Source organism: Haliotis asinina, chromosome 5 (assembly GCF_037392515.1).
Source record: "Haliotis asinina isolate JCU_RB_2024 chromosome 5, JCU_Hal_asi_v2, whole genome shotgun sequence".
NCBI classification, from domain to species: Eukaryota; Metazoa; Mollusca; class Gastropoda; order Lepetellida; family Haliotidae; genus Haliotis; species Haliotis asinina.
The window spans coordinates 59,158,859-59,182,078 of record NC_090284.1 but is presented as its reverse complement, the minus strand read 5'-3'; the positions used below and the strand labels follow the sequence as shown (position 1 = coordinate 59,182,078).

Sequence of the window (23,220 nt, the reverse complement as noted above, 5' to 3'; positions counted from 1 at the left end):
CATGTATATGAATGTCATTATCGGTATTCATATTTGTTGTCTTTTAAGGGACCCTTATGAGGAATGAGTTTCGAAATTGGTGCCATAAATTGTTTCTTGTTTTTCAGAGGAAGGGCCTCATCTGTATGTTCACATTTTATAAGTCTTCTGATGGCAAAATCCAACCCTAGTGACCTCTTCTTAAAACTTTGTAGCGTTTTTATTCTATTTTCTTAACATGACAGAAATACACAGTCACATGTCTGCCAGTCTGTTACTATGCATGGGAGGGAAGGCAGAGTACTAAGTGCTCATGTCAACTTACTGAAATTCCTGACTCAGATGCCGATAAATAACTTTAGAGGTGCCTTCATCCATGCTTTGTATTGGTTTAAGGTGCGAAACAAATGAGACATGAGACCCAAATGGGTATGAAGTAAAGTGTTTGGTTTTTTCTGTTAGATAATATAGTGTAATGCTGTTCTGAGTCTCAATTTACCTTGAAATAATTATTATCTATAATATGACGAAGTTGTATTTTCCAAGGGGTACTTGTAATAAAGGTATTACTATATGTTCATAACTGGAATATGTATTTTTATATGGCAGTGGTAGTGTAAGTTTTAAACAAGATAGCCAGTCTACCATTCATCCATCATTAAACACTATGTCCCGGAATTACAGTAAGAAGAGCCTTTGTAACCGTCACACTCGAGTTTGTTACGAAGAATGTAAGTGTCAGCGTTAGTAATCTTAACTGTATGTTAACAGCTGAAGATTGACAGTATGAATAAAAATTCAGTTGATCATGGAAGTCTTTCCTTGGTTGTTTCTGAGACAACAGCAGACAGTTGACATATTTTTGTTTTTTAAATAGTCTCTTGCAGGGTTTGTCACACACACACAAACACACAAACACACACACACACACGTATTCTGAGTGGGAAATGTGTTCATGAAAAATGATTATATTTGAGGCGACGTTGTGTCTGGTGTGTCTCACCGTCTCTGAACCACAATATTTCTCTACCTCTGTGAAGCAACTTTAAAATTTCCTCAGCTTCTGAATATTCTACCTTAAAGGACCCTTTTCAATTTAAATGAAACTACTAATTACAATGGAAACTGTCTGAAGAAATAATCCAGTTTAGACAACGTGCCAGATTGTGGAGCTGATGATAAATGTATATGCCATTCAGAGTCTATGTGGCATAGGCCTCTTCATGTTAGTTTGTACACCTCTTTTGTACTCTTGTATGAAGCGGAAAGGTTGTCGTTTATCAGCTTTCATTCATTCATGTGTGAACAGTATTAATCATTTAGATCGTATAAGTTCTAATACTGGTACATTTGATAGTGATAATTATTGACAAGTGAATTTGCTCAAATCAGGGATATACTTTACCTTGTTTATTTACGTTTTACATGTGGGTGTTTTTTTTTAACTTAATATACAACACCAATGTATGGTTTTCAATGGTATTGCTATACTGTACACCTGTGGAGATTTATGATTAAAGGTTTATTGATGTTGTTTTGTACCACGTCAGCCATATAAGGGTGAGTGAGTGAGTTTAGGTTTACACCGCACTCAGCAATATTCCAGCTACATGGCGGCGGTCTGTAAAAAATCGAGTCTGGACCAGACAATCCAGTGATCAACAGCAGAGCACCGATCTGCGCAACTGGAAACCGATGACATGTGTCAACCAAGTCAGCGAGCCTGATCACCCGATCCTGTTAGTCGCCTCCTACTCCCTTATAAAGAGAATTACAGCAGCTTTATGACTATGAATCCCTGTGAAAACAAATCGCATACCATTCGTGTGTGATGGCCGCTAAATACTGAATTCAACCAATCGGAGAAGACTGTGGATCAATTATAACGCTGATGTAGACGATTATAGACGATTCAGAGATCTGCCTTCCAGATGTTTCTTTTGCCTGGTATCAACGATCGTTAACATCTGTGAAAATATTCAGGGAATGTGAGATTATTTTTGCCAGAAAAACGAAAATCTGTTTCTGCTTTCTTCACGTTCGGAGTACAGCGGGTCTTTAGTAGCCCATGCCTGTCGTAAGAAACGACTACCCGTGACGATCCGGGTTAGAACTTGTCTTCAGTAATCTATGCTTGTCACAAGAAGCGATCGCATCCTAATTGACTGGATCGATAATCATACTGCTGATCACTGGATTGTCTGGTCCAGATTAGATTATTTACAGACCGTCGTCATTTGGCGGGTACTGCGGCGTAAAGCAGCAATCCAGCCAACGTGTGCCAAACAAGCCATCGTATGCCAGTCCCAACCTGTCAGTCACAGGATTGTCTGGTCAAACCCATATAGAGTCAATATTGCCAAGTGCGGCGGAAGCAACAAAAACAACAACAATAAAATTGTTTCCTGGGCATTCTGAAAGCTGATGAGTCAAACATGAAGCTGTGTTGTCGCTTCATTTTAGCCAACAAAACCGACCAACTACACGAATCTGCTCAGGACGGGGAGATTAAGTCTCTATTTCTGAAGTGCATTGATTTGGCACGGCTGAACTTTCTCCAGTCTTGATAGTAGATATGTCATCATTAAACTCTCTCCAGTCTTAGTAGTAGATAAGTCATGACTGAAGTCTCTTCAGTCGTGATAGTAGATACGTCAGGACTGACCTCTCTCCAGTGTTAATAACAGATATATCATAATTAGACTATCTCCAGTCTTGATAGCATACGTGTCATGATGACCCCTCTCTTCAGTCGACGTAACAGATATGTTACGTAGGGATTCGAATCACTGTTTGGACAATAATTACAAACTATGAAATATTAATTTATGTAGTGATCCTAGCGGTAGAATTTAATTAAACATTCATTTCTTCACCGATTTTATTCACATTTGAAACATATTTTAATCATATCATATGAAAACAATACACGATTACAAAAGTCTAGATTTATATTTCTAAAAAATATTGTCCAAACAGTGATTCGAACCCATGTGATATGTCATGACTAAGCCACGTCCTTATCCCAAGTCTTGATACAACATGTGTGAAGACTCACACATCCATCAACCCTGTCTTGTAAGCATTGTTCCACCAGACTGCCTACCTCTAGAATGACCCTCAGCTAGGTAATGGGGGAAGGGTATGGCAGAGGTGACGTCATGTGTAGTATGCAAGTGTTCAGTGCTCCTGTTCTCTGTCTCGTAGTGAGGCAGAAAAGGCTGGCGTAACCATCGGGTTCGGCTGAAGTCAGCAGGCCAAGCCTTAAGCTTCTGTTGATATGTATGTGGTTGTCTCGCGCTGCGTCTAATCGGAAGGGCTAGAATGACGTAGGTCGAGAATCAGCTGTTTATGCAAAGTGCCACAGGAATTGTGGAGATGACCCAAGATTGATAATCGGATCGTTGTCATCCGATGTCCAGCATAACCTGGTCAGCCAATCGGGCACGGTGTAGTGGCACGGGTTCGAATCTCGGTGGACACACCAAAACGTTGTGACCTGAGTCTCATATTGTGCCTTGTCCATGGGCAAGGCACTTCATCCACACTGCACCCAGTCCTCTCAGCTGTTTAATATGGGCATCTGAGAGCGGATGTACGGACATATACGGTCGAGCTCAGCGCTTAGTATCAGCTGTGAAAGTACAATTCCGTCAGGGCAATGATGTAACGATAGACAGCAGTAATATGTATCCAAACAGATGAAATATTTCCAAAGGAATGGAATAAATTTCACATTTTCGCTTTATTCCACTTCTTTATCTGTTTCCTCCTTGGCTACATTATCAGTCTTGTAAATCTAATATCCTGAAAAAAATACTTCCACTGAAAAACATGTCATGTTTGTTTCATTTTAGCATCATTAGAGATAGTTCTGTAATGGTTTTGCCCCGCTGGCTCCATGTTGATCTTAATTAAGGAATGCATTAGAACGTATCTTATAGTTCACAAACCGATGTCGAGACACACCATAACGCCGCCAGTGAAGGTAGCGGTGTAAGTTGGTTTGAAATATATCCCATTATCTTTGATGGCGGACGGATAGAAAATCTCCTTGCCGTGGTCGTCCCCGTCGCCAGTGTTGGCACTGATCGCAATGTGAAAAAAAAATGCCAGATGAAGGGTTGTCCTGTGCATACGATTAAACAATATCATAATTATTTCAATATCATGACATGTGTTAAACACATACTTATATTTATGCAAATTAATTGCTATAAAATGACACTTGTCTCTGAGAGTTAAACAATCAGTGTAATCGGTGTACGCCCTTCTGAGTGAGTGAATAAGTGAGCGAATTCGAACCAACACCGACCAACTGTGGTTCCTGATTTCATACCACTAAATGGGTTATGTTTAGTACAAAGCCATTAGTCATTTTGGTGTGAATATATACGTCAAACCAAATCAACGTGAATGACACCCTGATCCCGTTAGCCGCCTCATATGACAGCCATGGGTTATCGAGAAATTCGAGAATGGGTCGACATCATTCGTCTGAGAAGATTGAGTGAGTTTAGTTAAACGCTGTACTCGGCAATATTCCAGCTATATGGCGGCGGTCTGTAAATAATCGACTAGACAATCTAGTGATCAGCAGAATGGTCATCTACGAACCGAAGACATATTTCATAAGTCAGCGATCCTGACCACCCGATCCTTTTAGTCGCCTCTTACGACAAGCATGTATAGTACTAGACATCAATTCTAACCCGGACCGTCCGGGTTACTGGGAGGAAGAGCAGTCACTAAGGAAATCGTTTAGATGGGATACACATAAAGGTTAAGGACATCAACTTCTGTAAGTTGAGAGTGATACTCCTGTGTCCTTCAAATACAGAAGCCCTCCATCCACCCTCCTGTTCTACTCTGGAATGAGCCTTAAAGTCTCTTCCACAATATTTTGTAACCCTGTAGGTATTAACTGGGCATGACTGAACTTTCTCCAGGTTGGACAGTAGATATGTCACTGAATTCTCTTAGTCTTAATAGTAGATACATCATCACAGAATTCTCTTCTGTCGTAATAGTGGATATGTCATGACTGAACTCTCTTCTGTCTCAGTAGTAGATATGTCATGACTGAACTCTCTTCTGTCTTAATAGTAGATATGTCATGACTGAACTCTCTTCTGTCTTAATAGTAGATATGTCATGACTGAACTCTCTTCTGTCTTAATAGTAGAAATGTCATGACTGAACTCTCATGTCTTAAAGGTAGATATGTCATGACTGAAACATCTCTGAAAGAACTCTTCCACAATATTATTGAAACGATAAAGGCATTCATTTAGTATGACTGAACTTTCTCAAGTCTTGACAGTTGATACGTCATTGAATTCTCTCAGTCTTAATGATAGGTATGTCATGATTGAATTCTCTCCATTTTTCATAGGAGCTGTATCATCATTGAACTCTCTCTCTAGTCTTAATAGTAGATACGTCATCATTCACAGTCATCATTCACAGTCACTAATCACTAATGGCCGACACTATTCACTAATCCCGACATACCGATCCAGGACCATGTAGTATGTGTTCCCAGCCCATTTTTCACCCATGTCACAGTTTGTGGCAGATATAGCGGAGAAGACAGTTGTACCTATTGGGGCGAGCAGAAAATGTATGCATTTGTTTCCTGCGCTACCAACCTTTCTCAAGGTATGTACTCACTCAGTGAGAGAGAGAGAAAAGATCCGCATATTTGGCATGCTTCCCCTGAATCTTGCAAATCACATTGCTGGTTGTTGGCAGGAATTCTTCTGAGGCTGTATGTGGGCCTATTCCAAAGATTCCAAAGAAGTTTCAAAGTACCATTCTCCACGACGCTTTGGACACGTTTGGGGCCGTACCTTGGATGGATCTCAGTGTCCAAGCCACACGCATGACGAAGACGGTAGTAAAAGCAGCAAGCCATGCCATCATGCCTTTTGAGATATGATATTTGTGCAAGGAAGGATATACACCGACAAGGTGTTTAACAGTCTCTCTAAATTCATTGCACAGTCGGCATTTCATGTTAATATTTTCTTTAAGAGCCACGTCTACGCCATTGCGAGTGGGAAGTCAGTTTCCCGGATCGTGAGGAGCAGAAGGGAAGCCTTCACTTTCACATTTTATACTAGCGGACTTCATCCAGGTGTATAACTTCAGCTGGTTTACTCCCATCGTTATATTGTCCAGCATTATATTGCCCTCAACAAAAACTAACAAAATCAACCGCACATTTCAGATTCCTTCCAGTCGCATCTGAATCCTGACACCGTGAGCATCGACACGATGACACTCAAGAAACTACAGAATCTAATTACTCACAAATATGGTTTCCGAAGAAATATTGTAATTTGATCTTGAATGATATGTAAAGATGCTGATAATATTGTACGAATCCTGTTCTTTTGACGGGTCATTCTTTCATGAATTCATATTACTATAGTATTGAAGCTTCTTCCAAGGTGATGGAGAATATAAATTTCCCCCGAGAGGCATTTGGTAGGTTGGTGCGCTATTTGCCTATACTGCACACAAGTTGTGTGTGAGATCTCCCGATACGGATTTTCATGTCCTTGGATTGAACACTATAACTACGGTAATTAATTGCCTTGAACAATGCAACCTTCATTATAACCCACTTTAATCTTGCACCATACACATTTCGAAATAGACGTATCTTTGGAAAAACAACAGGAATAACTACTAGTAGGAATACTGACAATATCACCTGTGCGTTTACATTCTTAAAGGTGTACAACTTGTTAATCACGAAAAGCTTTAGGTGATGTATCTGTTTGAGACTTTGAAGGAAGAGCGATATATATGCAATATAAGACCAAGTGAAATAGAGAGTGACTGAATTTACTCCGCTTTTAGCAATGTTCCAGCAAGATCACGGCGAAGGAGACCAGAAATATGCTTGACACGTACGCATGTGGGGAATGCAACTCGTATTTTCGGCGCGACGAGCGACCGCTTTAACCACTTGTTGAAGCTTACCAATACATCGTTAACGGTCCATTTCAGTGGTATCGATGACCTATCTCATACATGGCGTTGTACGCCAACGGCGTCTTTGGTTGCTCAAAATACCAATCACCGGATTGTGCTCGGTACAGTGTTTAAATGAAAACAAATTGATAGTGTTGCCATCAGAAGACAGCAAGTCTCAAATATCCTCCGAAAAAGATCCCAGATAGGGCCTAATAAGAAGTGAACAGAGAAAATATGAATAGAGATCACTGAAAATCAGTGTTGAAACCTGATGTCACTTAATCGGGGCCAGTTTCCAATTCCAAGGGATGACCAAAAAATAATAGCAATAATAGCCATTTATAGAGCGTCTTGTGCATGTTCACAACGCTTCACAACATATTCCCTGTGAGACGCTAGAGGGTTAACAATATTCTGACATATCCCATCGGGTACCCACTCACTGCTTGGTGAACAGAGGCATTTCATGAACACATTCAGCTGCCATCTGATACCATCGGCAGTTAACGCTTTAGTGATCAATAGCATCACTACCTAACACAGAAATGAGATATGAGACTCAATTTTCTAAACGTTTATTAGAAAAGAGAAAAGCATATATTATACATATTTTCTGGACTTACATGTGTGAATAGACATCATTGTGACCGAAACAATTTCCATGAAAGACAAATATAAATAAGTTTTATATATGATGAGAAGTTATGTCGACAAGTATTCATGCCAATATACACAAATACATAGATTATAGAAACTAATATTTGAACAAAGATTATTTTCAATTAAACTACATACAACATTAATCGAAAAATATTTCCACTGGTTGAAATAGCATTGCAACAACCATGTGAAAACAATGTTTAGATTATCGCATTATTCATGACTGCTAAGTGACTTGTACTGGTAAACACATATAAGATGATCCACGACCTGACAAATAACCCCAATTTTCATACTTGGAAACGCCCTACAGAACGATCCACTTGAAACAAGAGGGAGACAGGTTGTCTGATAAATATCGAGAAGTTCATGCGTTTCACGCATGAATTGTTATAGCACACTCGATTTGGGAACAGGTACAATCCCAACGAATTGAATCAACACAATATACTGAGCAAATATGTTTAGGACCACCGATCCATGTCACGAAGCAAATGACATTTTCCTGGGTTTTTTTTAACGAAATGGTTGAATATCTAAAATGCCCCAATCATCTATTTGTCTTCGTCTTAACTAAAGATAAAGATGAGTGTTCGATTTTCTTCTCTGTATTTCTTTATTGCACGCAAGTATTGCAAACGCTTGAAACAATGTCTTTACGTTCCATTAAAAGTTTACGGTTTGACTGCGTTTTTCGCCACCTAAACCCCAGGTCTGTGAGATTTTTTCGAAAACTTTCCTTAGAACTCTAGTAGTTCAACTGGCACTTTGCCATGTCATGCATCGTATCCAGAGTGGGTAGTTGTTGTTTTTTTTACGCCATATAAACTTTGTACAAATTGACGGACTGCACACCGGTCGAAATCATCAAGTTTGTAACTGGAAGTTTTGGGTTTGCGCAACTTGGTGGGACTGATAAATGTAGGTCCACTCGCACTCCTACCACCTTCTGCCTTATTGCGCTTTAAAGTTGCCGTTGAGAGGCCAGTAGCAAGGCTACTTTGTAAAAGAGAATCTGCTTTGGATGCACAATTTTTGTCCATATACATGATAACATTGTATACTATCTCCCTTGCCTGAGAATGAAATATTTGCCCATGTGTTTTCCTAACTTGGACATTTTTTACTACAACTGAAATCTGTTTAACAGTATTGTAACAGGTGTAAAACAGCAGTGAGACAGGTGTTACACAGCAGCGAGACCAGTGTTAATCAGTAGCGGTGTTGATTTCATGTCACGGTTAGCATGTATTGCACGTGCATAATCGTCAAGCTACCTGTAGCAGCCAAGTGTACTCGCCCAATTCGTTGTACCGCCTCTCTTGTCACAAATGCGTTTAGTGCGCAGGATAATTTAATATGTGTGTAGCAGTAGTTATATTTTTTTACAGAATTCCCAACACATCGAAAGACATCTGTCTGAACTACGTGTATATAGGCCCAAAAGGCAATTATTTACTTTGCAAGCATAGATCGCATTAAGATTTTTTAAATGATCGCATTAATTATTTTTTTAAACAGAAGGTCAAGTCACATGAAATCTTTTGCATAGATCATTATGGCAGGTGAAACAAGCCTACAGACACAACTGCTCCGAAATAACGATCATAGAATCCAGTCGTGCCAAGGGACGCAACTTTGCACATCAACTTGCGATACCATAAACGACTTATGCAGGGGCAGCGATGCAAAACGCTTATATAACACTGACACATGTAATATCACCATTCTGATAGGAGATCCATGAGCTCTAAAATAAATAATTCTTTGAATGTCTTTAAGTTAGCATTGCTGTTAGTTCGAGCTTATAGACACGTATTCTTGTAGGAACAGGGTTGTACAGACCTCCTGGAATCACAGCCACGTGGTGTGTCTTTTATAGTACCAGTTCGGCTTTCTGAAAGTTGCCCATGGATTTCTTTGCGGAGTATAAAAACCTGTGGCTGTATGTCGAGGTGGATACCCAGAGCTGAAATAGACTGGCGGTATCCGTTGCCAGTACTGTAGAACAGAATACTGATAAGGGCGGTAAACAGGATATTGGACTGAATAGTAACCGGGATTTTGGATAGGATAGTGACCAGGATTCCGGGCAGGATAGTGACTAGGATTTTGGACTGGATAATGCCCAGGGTTCTGGACAGGATAGTGACCAGAGTTCCTTGCACGATAGTGACCAGAGTTCTTCACAGGATATTCACTAGGGTTCTTTGCAAGATAGTGACCAGAGTTCTTTCCAGGGTTCTTCACAGAAGAGTCACCAGAGTTCTTCACAGGATAGTCACCAGGCTTCTTACCAGGGTTATGACCAGGTTTTGTGACTGGTTTCTGGATTTGATGCTGTGTTGCGTGTTTGCAAGAGACCTGTCTAGAATTTTGATTCGCATTTAGAAAGGGGTTTTTACCAATCATCTGAGGAGGTTGCACAGGATGTGTCTACTGGAAAGCTGGAATCCGTAGCCGTACTGTAATTCGACTACGATATAGTGGTTGGAAATACGTTCTCCTCGTGAATGGTACAAATTGTCCATAGCGTATGTACCACTGTACCATTGGCGGGCAGCGGTAGATACAACCATTTCTGACTGATGTCATTCCACTGTGAAGTACACCCACCATATACCTAGTTGTCGGATTAACTGATACCTTTGAGCGTATACGTATCTTTGGCATGCGATAGGTAGATTTCTGCTTTCTTTCAGTATCATTTTCTACTTTCAACCGAATTTCTGTCGATGAACTGTCATTATTTAAGTCTATAAAAGGAACAGCCGTTGTTGAAGCAATGTTGGTTGACTTGCGAGTTTTTGTTAATTTTGATAACTGTGGACCTTTTCGGATTTTGTATGATATAGATATTCTCACTGACGTTTTCTTTATAACCGTTTTAAGCGACTGGGTGCGTTTTTCCACACTTTCTGACCTCTTCGGTTTTCGTGAACTTTGTCCCTTCCGCGATCTTTTACCTGGCCTTGATGTGGTGGACGCTTGTAATGTCTTAGTGCTTGAAGATGTTGCTATGGGAGTAGTTGGTGCGGGTGTAGTCGGTGCTGCCGTAGTAGTGAATGCTTCTGTAGGGGTTATTTGATCCCCCATATAATTCTTCCGATGCAACATATTCACCATTAACGACACGGGCTTACGTCCCTTCTTCTTTTGACTGGATGGTCGAACTTTCTTGGACATTCTCTGCATTAGCGTCGTGCTTTCTGTGGATGTCGACATTCGTGTTCTGGATTCAGGTGCAATTGGTGCTGTTGCCGGAGATGTCGTTGTGACTGAAAGTGAATGCAGCATGAACTCAGTATTCAACCAACACGTGCCTCGGCGAACCATTGGAGCTACATGTACAAGACATTATTATGACAAAACTGCATTGTGGGTAATGCTTTCATCATAGCGATATATCACGCGAGTTCTCATGGCGCTATATGAAGGTTAAATTTATCTCTCTCCTCCCTGTACAAACCAAACTTCTGTGTGAGGCGTTTGAATGTAAATTTAAGTTGGATAATATATTGGCAAGGTGCATGGGCTGCGACCAATAGATCGATCCAGTCCGCCCACTTTGCTTTTCACGTTAGAGGGGACAACCTCTGACTAATAACAATGGCGTCACCGCCGGCGTAACGTACGTAATTGAGAACGTTATTGATGAATTCTGCTTGTGGTGTTTTGGTTTCCGTCGCCTGTGAATGACATTTAAAGAGGAGTCATACGTACTTTATTTTTGATATATATTAGTTGACAGACTGTAATTAGCGAGTGAAAATGTGTTACATGTCGATGGAAAGTCGTCTCGGCGTGTACGAAGCGTAGATTTCTAGATCTTTTCTCCTTCGAAACAATCAATCTATCTGGCAATTCACGTCCGTCTAAGATACTAGCAGGGAAGTGCAAACGAAGTATGTTGTTTGTTTTTCACTCTAAAATTCCCATTGTAATTTTATAAAACCCATGAACGCAACCATATGTTCAAAAGCCAGAGTGTTTGGGTATCTATCAATAGATTGTCACCGCTTCACGACTCAGCTTTAGTTCGAACTATTTTCCGATGTTTATAATTAGTTCAATCATTTGTGTGAAATAATAGATTTCTAACTTTGATGAACAAAGCAGAAAAATATTTCCCCTCTACTACTTCGTGCACCTTATTTTTTGTATATGTCAAATGTAAACAACACAGCATGACCTATCTGATCTTATTTGGGGAATCTGGAAGAGTTGACTGAGCTTGTACACAGTGCAGAATGTTTCCAGTATATGTACCCAGAAGCAAATATTCATCAGCTAATCTTCAGCAAATCTCAGTAAATTTTCCCTCTTCACATCTGTACGTCATCCTAAAATGACCCTGAAGTCTAACAAAACCCAGTAGAAGGTCGCGTCAGGTAACCTTTGAGCGACCAATGACCATCCAATCAAACGCTAGACGGTTAGATAGATTTAACCAATCAGACAACGGCTACTATTTAGGACTTTCAAAATATTCAGGTCACTGACACAGATCTCTCCACAAACAAAAATCCGCATATAACACAATTATTTGACCTGCAGTATATACGCTTTGGGGTTTCTATTGACATGGTTACCATTAGCTAATATTTCCGCGAGATAACATCCTTGAATATTGCCAAAAACACCATTTTCAGCGACTGTTTACTCACCGTTGTCATGGTTGTAGTACGCCGTGTGAAGCGAGCGTACGCTAAATAGCATTCGAAATTGTTCGGGTATGAAGTTTCTTCAGAGATAATTACTAATGTAGATAAGGGCCAAAGAATATATCCTACGTTCAAAGCATTTTGTCAATAAAACCAAATGTGGGCATCATTGATTCTTGTTTTATAATATCTGAGAAAATATCTTAGAGGACACAACACTAATTCTGATATATTTCCTTTTCTGAGATGCTTACTAGTGTCATAAAAATATATTTAACTTGTTTCAAAATGTGGTAAAAGTCCTAACAAAAGTTTAGGAAACACAAATGAAAATGTCATAAAGCTTTCACATCCTGCAAACCAGTGTGCAATTTAATATGAAGCCAATTTTCAAAATAACCATCAACAAACCTTCGAACAATTTGTCCACACCAACATCTTAATAAACACCACTTTGACTCGATCATGCAACATTAGTAACCCCCACAAAAGCTGGTGTTTTTCAGGAAGTATTACATCAAATCTGGGTATGTTTCAATATTCATTCCATCAGTTACGCGAATAGTCATCTGAGATTTTGTTATTCTGTTCCAAGACTGAATAATTCCTGACCAGGGTGTTTCCAAAAGCAATTTGCTGTTATGTTTGCTCTCTGGATGTTGAAATAACATTAATATAAGCATGATACGAGTAATCACTTTCAGAGTAATCATATTAGTGGGCACATTATTTTTTTAAAAAATATATCTTAAAGCAGGAACCAAGAAACTAAGTTAGTACCAAGTGATTGCTCTCCCATGATATGTTTATAGTGTTTGAATGCCTGGTTCGTCCTTCAAACCACATGAATCTAATGTCAGTCAGTATAATTATCCATAATTGATTAGATTATTATTTATTTTATTACCTTTCTACGTTTACTAGAGGATGAACGATTCTTAAAAGTTATCCTGCGATCATTTCCAGTGAAGTAATTAAAATTACAGTTTTAATGACTGCATTATTCCTAAAATGTACCAGTCACTCCTACATGTAAAATAAGTATGTTGTAACAAAAATTAAAGACAAATAATGTTCTCTCAGTTAAGAAATACAATTTTATTTTATTCCGTCCAATATCCCACAAAGTCAGCATTCTTCCACATCTCTTTATAGAAACTCCAAAACATATAAGGCATGGTCTATAAGACACTCATTTAAAATACGTTTCATATTTTGGATATTGTGTGATAGACGTCTGCTGACACTGTCCCTTTCAATACAAAATATTATTCCTCGAAGTTTTGCTGTTTTGGTCGTCCCTAACCGAAATCGGATCGCTGTTAGATTTGTTTACATTGTGTCACGGCCTTCTCGCCTGTCCCGTTTCAACTTTATGGTCTACCAACTCAATGTCCAGTATTGACTAAACACGATAAACACAAAAAGTTTTGCAGTTACAAAAATTATCCGTGTTTATAACCCTTGCGAATTCTTAAACTGCTAGTTGTTGTCATCTATTTGGTAGTGACTTTACATGTGTGAGAGCAGACGTAAGTTTCGAGAACGATGGTGCCGACAATCAACTCATCGTGAGGCCGATCGCATTCCTTGATCCGCCACAATGTTTTTGTGTGCAGCAAAATGGTTTTCTTGAAGGCACTCATCAAATCGCAACAATGTACAATAATAGATATAGCGAGGGTGAATGGCATAACTCCTAGCGCATCGTTTCGGAGGCATCGTTTGACCCCGGAAATAAGTCTGACAAATCCACAATGCGCTCCTTGCCTGCTGATTGGCCGAAATTGACACATTTTGATTGTTAGATCTATTAACACCCAAGAGTTAGAGTTAACAAAGCGAACACTGTTGTGGCTATCGTCTCCATAGCCAGCTAATCTCATTGGCAAAAGACCCAAGTCACCTTGTTTGAGCAGATACCAGTCCAGTTTAGAACTGATCTTCAGTAACCCATGCCTGTCGGGTGATGGGACTCACTGATTTGGTTGACACCTGACATCGTATCCCAGATGCGTAGAACGATGTTGATGATGTTGACGATAAAATTGTCTGGTCCAGACTGGATTATTTACAGACCGCCGCCATATAGATGAAAGTTTGCTGAGTGTGGCATAAAAGTATAAATATAAAACCGCTATATTGTGATCATCGTGGTTACGAACTTACGAGTGCAAACGTTTTGTTTATCTACGCCAGTTCATGAGTTCCACAATAGAGGTGAAGTTTTTACAAAGACGGGTCGATCGCTGAATGGCCTTGTCGGTTGTTTGTGACGGGAATTCTCTTCTCTTGTGGAATCCACATCGACTGTTAGATTGAACAGCCAAACTCAAGAATGTAATGGATTAAAATGGATTTTAATAATATTAAGGTCTTATTTTGATTTTACCAATGGCTCCAATAAAGTTCAAACGACTCCTGACTATCAATACCTAGGTGCCAGAAGAAATGAACACCTTCACCTGCATTGCACACTATGTTCCATCGTCAGTAATGTGACTAAACTTTACAAACACAATTCAAATGTTATTTAATAAAGGATTAGTCATCTGCACTGAAACCCTATACTATAAGGACATATTTACGTCTGCGAGATCTAAACCTTCTTTCACGTGACTTCCTGTAGCGTAGCCGTCTGGATCTATATTTGCGATCAGATGAGAACGAGTGACGGATTGGTCTGGGATTTTTCTTTCGTCTTCAATATCTTGGACGTACATATCTCACTGGATGTGTGCCCCTTTTCTGTGCCTCTAAATCGCAAATTGGTCGTGGCCTCCGATATTTCTTTGGTTTGCGTTTGGGATTTTTCTTTGGACGATTGCAATGGGGCTTCTTTCTCAATGGTGGTAAACGACCGTATCTCGAAGGACGTACACGGTGTGGTAGACCTGACCCCGTTACAGTCGCCGGTGTGGTCGTTTGCACTGCAACTGTCCTCGAAAATGTCTCAGTAGTTTGGGTTGTGTTGGTTCTGAGCATGGTCAACAGAACTCTGCTGTTCATGGTCATTTCTGGAATAATCTCGTTGTTACTAAGATCCTGCAGCTTCCTTCTCACTGGTCGAGGACGACGGGAGTTTAATGCTTGAACAGTTTCTGTCGTCAATAATGCCAAATTATCATCATTAACGGTTTTTGATACTGATATTGTATCCGGACCCGGAAGAAGGTTTATATCGTTCAGTCGAATATTTGATTTGTTCCCATGTGTCAACTCTTTGGAGTTGTTAATAGCTTTTGAAGAAACCGAAGAATTATCCAGAGACCTATCCAATGTCATACTTTTACGGACATGCATTTGACTGACATTTCTATGTCCACTGTTACCAGATAACATTCAACGGATCTTTGAGACTTATTTCCGGCATGTCAACAGACACAGGAGCTGTTGGGAATGAACAGATTCTGGTTGTCGTTCTGAGAGTGGAATTGGTGACCTCAAGGCACTGACGAAGTCGTACTTTGCAATTCAACAGAATGTTCTGTAGCTGAGCCGAGCGTACACACAAGTTCAGACAGCTACACATGCCTAGGTACACTCGTAGTTTCTCAATAACGCTACGTGCATCTTTTTAGTCAACCTTCGCAGGTCTGTCTGTCATGCTGAGAGGATATGAAACCTTCTTTGAGAGGCATTTCGAAATGTGGTTTTCCTTCCACTTCCTGTTTTGGAGACTGGGATAGTGAATCCCTGACAGATACGATCAAGTTGTGGCCTTAAACAGAAAGTGATTGTACAGTTCCAGTTATATAGTTAAAGGCTTTTCAACGTAAGCCATAAATGGTGTGACCGCTTTCGGTGCAAACCAAAGTAGTATTCTATGAAACATCACAAACTAAATTTCTATCTCGTTCTTCCTCTCCTTATACAACTGATCAAATGATATGCACATATTTGATGCTGGCATCAACACGCTGAAGTTTCTATTTTCCCAACATATGTAAAATATTAAGTCTTAGTCTTTTGTCATCAAATTATGAATTGTAAAATTGTGGCCATTTACTAAAAGACACATGTTTATTCTATTCTACCGGCCAAGGTTTCACGTCGCCAGGCACCCATAGTCATTACAGGCAAGTCAGTCAAACTCGGCTGCCAATGGAAGGCTAAATCGAAAAACATGGGGTTGTTTTACCGTTTGTATTCCGGGTCGTTTTGGTCGGTTGGTTGGTTAACTGCCGGTTGATTGCTCGGTTGGTTGATGTCTAACGTCACTTTTAAATAATCAAGTCGAGACGAAACCAATCCTGTGATCAATATTACAAGCATCGACCTACGCAATTAGGATACAATGACTTGTGTCAACCGAGTCAGCGAATCTGACCACCCAATTGGCCTCTCATGACAGGCATGGGTTACTGTGGACCAATTCTAAAACGGAACTCCATGGGTTCTAGTCATAAGAAGCTAAGATGTAAACATATTACAATTAAAGGCGAACCTTCTCCTTTCGGTAAAACATGTATTGCGTGTCAGTTCGGCTTGGTTCCTAGTTACGTTTCTTTAAAAAAATGGGGGCCAGTTTGCGTTTCCTTCATTTCACACTGCCTATTTTCCAGAAAGGGGTCAAATGTAACAGATATGGAATTTCCTTTCAGATTCTAGTTCGTACACAAGAAGTTCAAAATGATCATTGAAAATAACAAACTCCAGAAGGAGTATTGTATTGAAAATGTATGAATAGATTATGCCTGACCTGTGCCTATTTACACTTGTCAGAGAGGTACATGGGCTGTTGTGCCCTCGATGTTTGCTTATGTTCAAGGGAATATAAACCTAACGAGAAACGCATAAAACCCTGAGTGCCCCAAATCATTATTCTTAAAAGAATGTTGCCCAGTGTTTCAACCTCTGACTTATTCTTCAATGAATTTATGTTCCCCAGTGTCTTAATCTCTGATTGTGTAAATGTAACATTAAATGAAAGTGACATTCACTCATATATTTTACTGACATAGTACCGGTGAGTCGATCCGAATCACTCGTTCACATATCACTGACTGCTGTGGATGGATACGTTTTCCATGTGGAGGGATATAAATGATTTATTCACCCTCGGCAAAAAATATACCTTGCTTGGTCAGTGTAGGAGCGTGCACCGGACATACATGGTAATTTGGTCAGTGTCACGTGAATCAATCAGAGATGGACATTCTCACATAAGGTAAGTCCTCAGAAATCGTAATCCCAAACCTGATATATCACATGTTACCTTTGCTTCAAGTAGATAGTTTGTGTAATATGGAACGTGTTTTGTCGTTTTATCTATGGCCGTTTAATAAACTCACTCTGGTCCTTAGAGTGAATTTGTTAGTTAGTTGAGTTTTACGCCGCTTTTTGGCATTATTTCGGCAATATCATGTCGAGGGATACAACAAAAAAGGCTTCATATGTTATACCCATGTGAGAATCGAACCCGGGTCTTCTGTGTGACGTGCGACCGCTTTAACCACTAGGCTACCCCACCTTCCCCTCTTGTCCTTAGAAGCTAAAACATCAACAACTGATGCTTGAAGACAAACCTTTCAGAAACATGAATTTCGTTAAAGGTGGCCATGTCGTGGGTCTGTCGTCGGTCAGGCTTGGTTCAATGGGTGTAGCCCTTGCTGTATATGGGTCTACTGTTGTTAGTGTGGAGTAGAATGATGATACATACGTGGATGTGGGAACAGCAGTTGTGCTGCTAGAGGTAGCTGTCGTTGTCCTTGTTGTTGTTGTTGTTGTCGTTGTAGTTGGCTGAGTAGTTGTCACTGAACAGGAGAGGCTATATATTTAATATACAACCTAATAATATTTATAGATTTACGATCAGAAAGAAAATGCGTCCTTAAGAAGGATATTCAACACAGCACCAAAATAAGGATAACTACAACGAAAGGAAGATTTGCATCAGGCCACGGATTTTCGTTTAGTAGCTACCAGTGAGAACCGGAAAGTTCTATGCATTATGTATGCCTATATATTTTCTGTATGTCTAATACATCAGGAATAGTCACTATGTTCAACAATTGTTAGGAATGATAGTGAGCACAGCGTCATATTAAACATAGGTAAACCTTCAACAAAAGTGAGAGTGAATTTGTTCTGAACGCCATTGTTTACCTTCGGTGCATTGCTGTACCATAAATACGCTTCCTTTCTTGGGCGAGATCAGTGTGTCTCCTTGGTACAGAAAACATTCGTAGTTGTTGAAGTCGAACTGTGCTGCAACACACCAACCGAATTTTCGGCAATACTCCTTACAGCCTCGGGGAGTCTCAACAACTTTGTAACCACTGTAGTCATCTAGTCTACCGGCTGAATCAGTCACCTCGGAAAAGGTACAAACCTGCTTACCTGAAAGAATAAATCCGTGGATGCCATTCAATAACTATCATTTACGTCGTGGTTTCAGTGAAAGTTGAAAGGATGTTTACTGAACTTTATCTCGTACATAAATAGTCGCCTTAGGTCATGACGTCATTGGAATAATTGATGAGATACAGGTATAAGCCAGTGGAATACCGGAAAAGATAACGATGAATGCTAACTATTCCAGAACAGTCCATAAACTCAACGTTTACATCTATTCAAATTATTTTTCAAAATTGAGAACAGAACATTTCATTGTACTTATATGGAAATGAATAAGAGAACACCTGGAGGTACATGTGTTCCTTTAGTCTTTTCCAGTTTTCTTCACAAGCTTTGTATTGAGGGAAATTCAGGAAAAGAATAAAGCAACACTTGCATTTCAGGTACTTCCTTATTGCTTTCCATGAGTATACATCGATTCAAAAATATTCAGGACGTGAAATGGGAACATTAATATGCGCTGTATTGTGTTATTTGGTACGTTCCGAGGATCAAACACCTTATCTGTGCGTAAGACGCACAGGTATGGAAATAAAACCAGTCCCACCTTTCAGTTTCACATTGTTACATTACGCTTTCGTTCTCACAGCGTTATCATATGGACACCCATTCACATTGTCACAACGTTATGCTTTCGTATTTACAGCGTTGTTCTTGGGACATCCATTTAAACTGTCACAAGGTTATGCTTTCGTTCTTACAGTGTTATTTTGTGGACACCAATCACATTGTCACAATGTTAAAGGTCACATGCAACGTAAAACACAACTCTGCAGATTCTGGTACCTTTCGGTATGCACTTACTGAAACAAACCATAAAAAATGCCAATTCAACCTATAAAGATGAAAAAAACGCGATGAAAAAAAAGCCCGCGCAATCGGAGTCCAAACGTTTCACTAAATTCCCCCCAGCGCTGGGGGCAAAACTGGTTTCAACAGCTGTGGTGCGCTGCGTCCATAACGCATGCGCAGGTAATGGGTTCGCAGAGCTTGAAACAGTATGCCTGCCCAGCGTCTGAGGTCGTGAGCAGAGATCTAATCTTGGTTGTGTACACAAACAAGTAAATAATCTACTCGTTACGTAAAACAACTTGTTGATTGTGGTGAGCAGAGAAAGCTCAGTGTCACACCTATATGTCTGTCTGCCTGTCTGCTGCAGACAACATGCAATACACAGCTTCAATCATTGACCACGTGCAATTTGAACTTAACACCTAAGAGACTATACGACGTAAAGAAAATAAGTTGATTTATGACTCGTGCACCCGAGTCCCGTGTCTGCCACATTATGTAATTAGGCACGTGTGATACACATGACATGTTTTTATGTCTGTGGGTTGCAAACAAACTAAATTCATTTTTTTCGGATGACTGGATCTGACGGAAACTGGTGCAAACTCTTGTCAGTTTCAAGTCCTGCTTTGTACTTGGACCAATGACAGATTCCAGCCGCGCAGTAGTTTACCATCTCTACTGACGTGAATTTTTATTGGATCGAGCGCAAATTCAGAGAACATCTATTTTCCAAACCCAACATCTCTATATACATTCTTCATGGATAACGACTTCTTTTCGTGTATATGATTTTGTTTGACAACAGTATATGAATCCATACTGAAACGACGCATCAAGAACACAAAAAGAAGTTGTTATCCATAAAGAATCTTACTTTCTTGTAACTGGCTATACTTCTAAAATGCCCATCAAACAGTTCATCTTTCTGTACACACATTGAACCCACAGCATATCAGCAAATGAAACAGCTAATCGGAAGCCGTCGTTACACTTGAGTGCATATCCACCCGCTATGACTGGGTTCGGTCTCCCCAGGGCTTCGTTTCTGGGGAAATAAGCCCAAGTACAAAATATTGCACATTTGAATCGCGATTGTACGCTTATAATTTTGTTTATTTGTTTTTTTGAAAGCAGCAATGTATATTATATGTCATGAATAAGTGATAAATGTGTTTTAATTATGTTTGATTTTTTGGTTGCATGTGACCTTTAATATGCTTCGTTCTTACAGTGTTATTCTGTGGACACCCATTTACGTTGTCACAATATTGTGACCTGACCTTGTAAAACGTCATTTTTGCACAGTGTTAAGTTATTTGAGGGTGGAGTATTTTTGTCTCAATGTTCTGTTTAACGCGTGTTAATAGTTTAATGATTTTCCCAAATGAGAACAGTACATAAGAAACTAAGCAGACGCCCACCTCAGTGTTTATTCATCAACTACATGCTGTTTTGGTCGTGTGGTTTCTGAAGCTGTACTTGAATATTGAAGAAAGAAATCTGCCACGGTCCACTGAACTTTCTCGAACAATAGACGCAGGCACAGTGATCTGTCCCCATAAGAAACGTTGTTATAACATTGTGGGCAACCCAGAGCATTCGTAAGTGAGTGTGTGAGTGATTCCAATATCACACACAACACCCATACCACACTAATACTGTTGCATTATTACATTAAAGATCTCTTGCAACCAAAATACAACTTTGCAGATTCTGGTATCTTTCGATATGGACTTACAAATTATGTAAATGCAAATTCAACTTACAGAGTTAAAAAATAACGCGATTAACAGACCCCCGTTCAAACGATTTACCAATTTCACCTCCATACTCGGGTACACTGAAAAGTGGTTTCAATAGCTGTGCTTCGCTGCGCCCATAGTGCATGCGCGGTGATTAGGTCCGTCTTGAACCGAGAAGGCGCCTCGAATAAACACAACAAGTGATGCGTGCAAGGACTATCGCTCTGGTCGAAGTTGGAGAAAAAGAGGTTGTTTCTTGTGATAACAAGGATCACGCATAACAAAATATGTTGATTGTGATAAGCAGTCTCAGTCAAAGACAAACTCAGTGTCTGGTTTATTGACACAAATGTGTCTGCCTACTTGTCTGTTAATGACAATATGCAATACATAACTTCAACCATTGACCACATGCCATTTGAATTTTACACCTACAAGGCTATACGCCATAAACAAAATACAATGATCTATGGATCTTGTTATCATGTCTGTGGGTTGCAAACAAACTGCATCCATTTTTTTCGGATGACTGGACCGGAAGAAAACCGGTACAAACTCAGATTGTCAGTTTCAAGTCCTGATTTGTACTTGGACGAACGAGTTTCGGTTTTGGTTTTATTTTTGGTTGCATATGACCTTTAATTGCGAGATTTACAACGCACTGCTGGCACCTAGTCTCTTCACCTTTTATTTGTTTATTTGGAATGCGATGGGAACAATATATGATACACACAGTAAAAGAGTGTCAGTCTCTGTTTTGCTCTTAAGCAACGCTATATCGTTTTCTGTGTGTACTTACCGACACAAGTAGGTAGTGTGACGACCACACACAGGAGAACCACGTGTTTCTTGGCGAGATGATCATACATTAGTCTGCAAAAAGAGGGAGTGAGTGAGTTTAGTTATGTTTTACGCCACAATCAGCAATATTCCTGCCATATAGCTGTGGATCTGTAAATAATCGACCTCTGGACAGACATTCCAGTGATCAACAGCGTGAGCATCGATCTGCGCAACTGGGATCCGATGACATGTGTCAACCAAGTCATCCACCCTACCTGACCACCCAGTTCCGTTAGTCGCTTGTTATGACAAGCCCGGGTTACTGAAGGCCAGTATTCTAACCCGAACCTTCACGGATCTGGTCCGAAAAAGGAAGACAGTACTCATTATAGTCATACGAACTGAGTGTTTGAGTGGGTCAGTGAGTGAGTCAATTTCCTCTTGAGCGAAAAAGTCAACCAAATTTCAGCTTTTTGCCTCCAGCATGATTATCCCCCATATCCACACCACTTACTATCTTCCTGACGACTTTCCATGGTCGACCTCGAATTTTAACAAGGAATTCATAATTGTCGCTTTACGTGGGTATTTGTTGCCTAGAAGACATGCCACCCAATCGTGACAGAACGGGATCACAACTGCATCAAAGTCATGGAGACTATAAGACGTATCCCTGCTTAAAGCGAGAATGTGAGAACGCAAATGGCAAATAGCGCGTTCTCGTCTCGTGCTACCGGTTTCTATCGTCTGGAGTTGTCATTGTGTTCCTCTCATGGTATTGTTTCCCATCTGAGGTCATCACTTTCTGAACTCATATTATCGCCTTTTCGTCTCGGGTTTTTCTCTATATTAATTCAGTTCTTGTATTTTGTCTCATGCTGTCACTTACTCGTCTCGCTTTATCACTTTCTCATCTTATCTTATCACTTTCTCGTCTCGTGCTTTCGCTTTCCGTTTCTTGTTATCGCTTTATCCTCTCGTGATATCTCATCTGACCTTTTCCACAATTAAACACGTCTTGCCGTTTTGCGTTCTCACAGAGAAGAAATCCACTCACACCATGATTTTGAAACATAGGAAACATGAACGTGACTATATAGAGCCACGTAACCCTGTAAAACATCCCCCAATACACCGACAGTGCAGTTTGAGATTCAACCTAAAGTCTAATTATTATACATATTTCACACATTTACTTCTTTAGCACAGACAACTCATGAATGAATTGACAGCTATATATATTTACTTTA

At 39.9% G+C, this 23,220-nt stretch overlaps 1 protein-coding gene across 1 annotated transcript; it reads right to left on the bottom strand.

The window, feature by feature from the left end:
• Positions 1-7,525: 7,525 nt before the first annotated feature.
• On the bottom strand, positions 7,526-22,506 carry LOC137283938 (uncharacterized). Its single transcript, XM_067815610.1, has 4 exons — positions 22,485-22,506; positions 18,399-18,632; positions 17,819-18,046; positions 7,526-10,904 (listed from the first exon to the last, which is right to left on the bottom strand). Exons 1-4 carry the CDS (start codon positions 22,504-22,506, stop codon positions 10,063-10,065), a joined length of 1,326 nt encoding a protein of 441 aa, XP_067671711.1. The 3' UTR covers positions 7,526-10,062.
• Between the last annotated feature and the right edge of the window lie 714 nt (positions 22,507-23,220).

Bases quoted from the DNA above. Each gene is read 5' to 3' on its own strand.
- LOC137283938 (XM_067815610.1), bottom strand. From the start codon at position 22,506: ATGGAAAGTCGTCAGGAAGATA. The intron at 18,047-18,398 runs GTAAACAATGGC...TCTCCTGTTCAG, and splicing joins GGTACAGCAATGCACCGAAG to TGACAACTACTCAGCCAACT. The intron at 10,905-17,818 runs GTTTGTCTTCAA...ATTCACTTTCAG, and splicing joins GAAATTCATGTTTCTGAAAG to TCACAACGACATCTCCGGCA.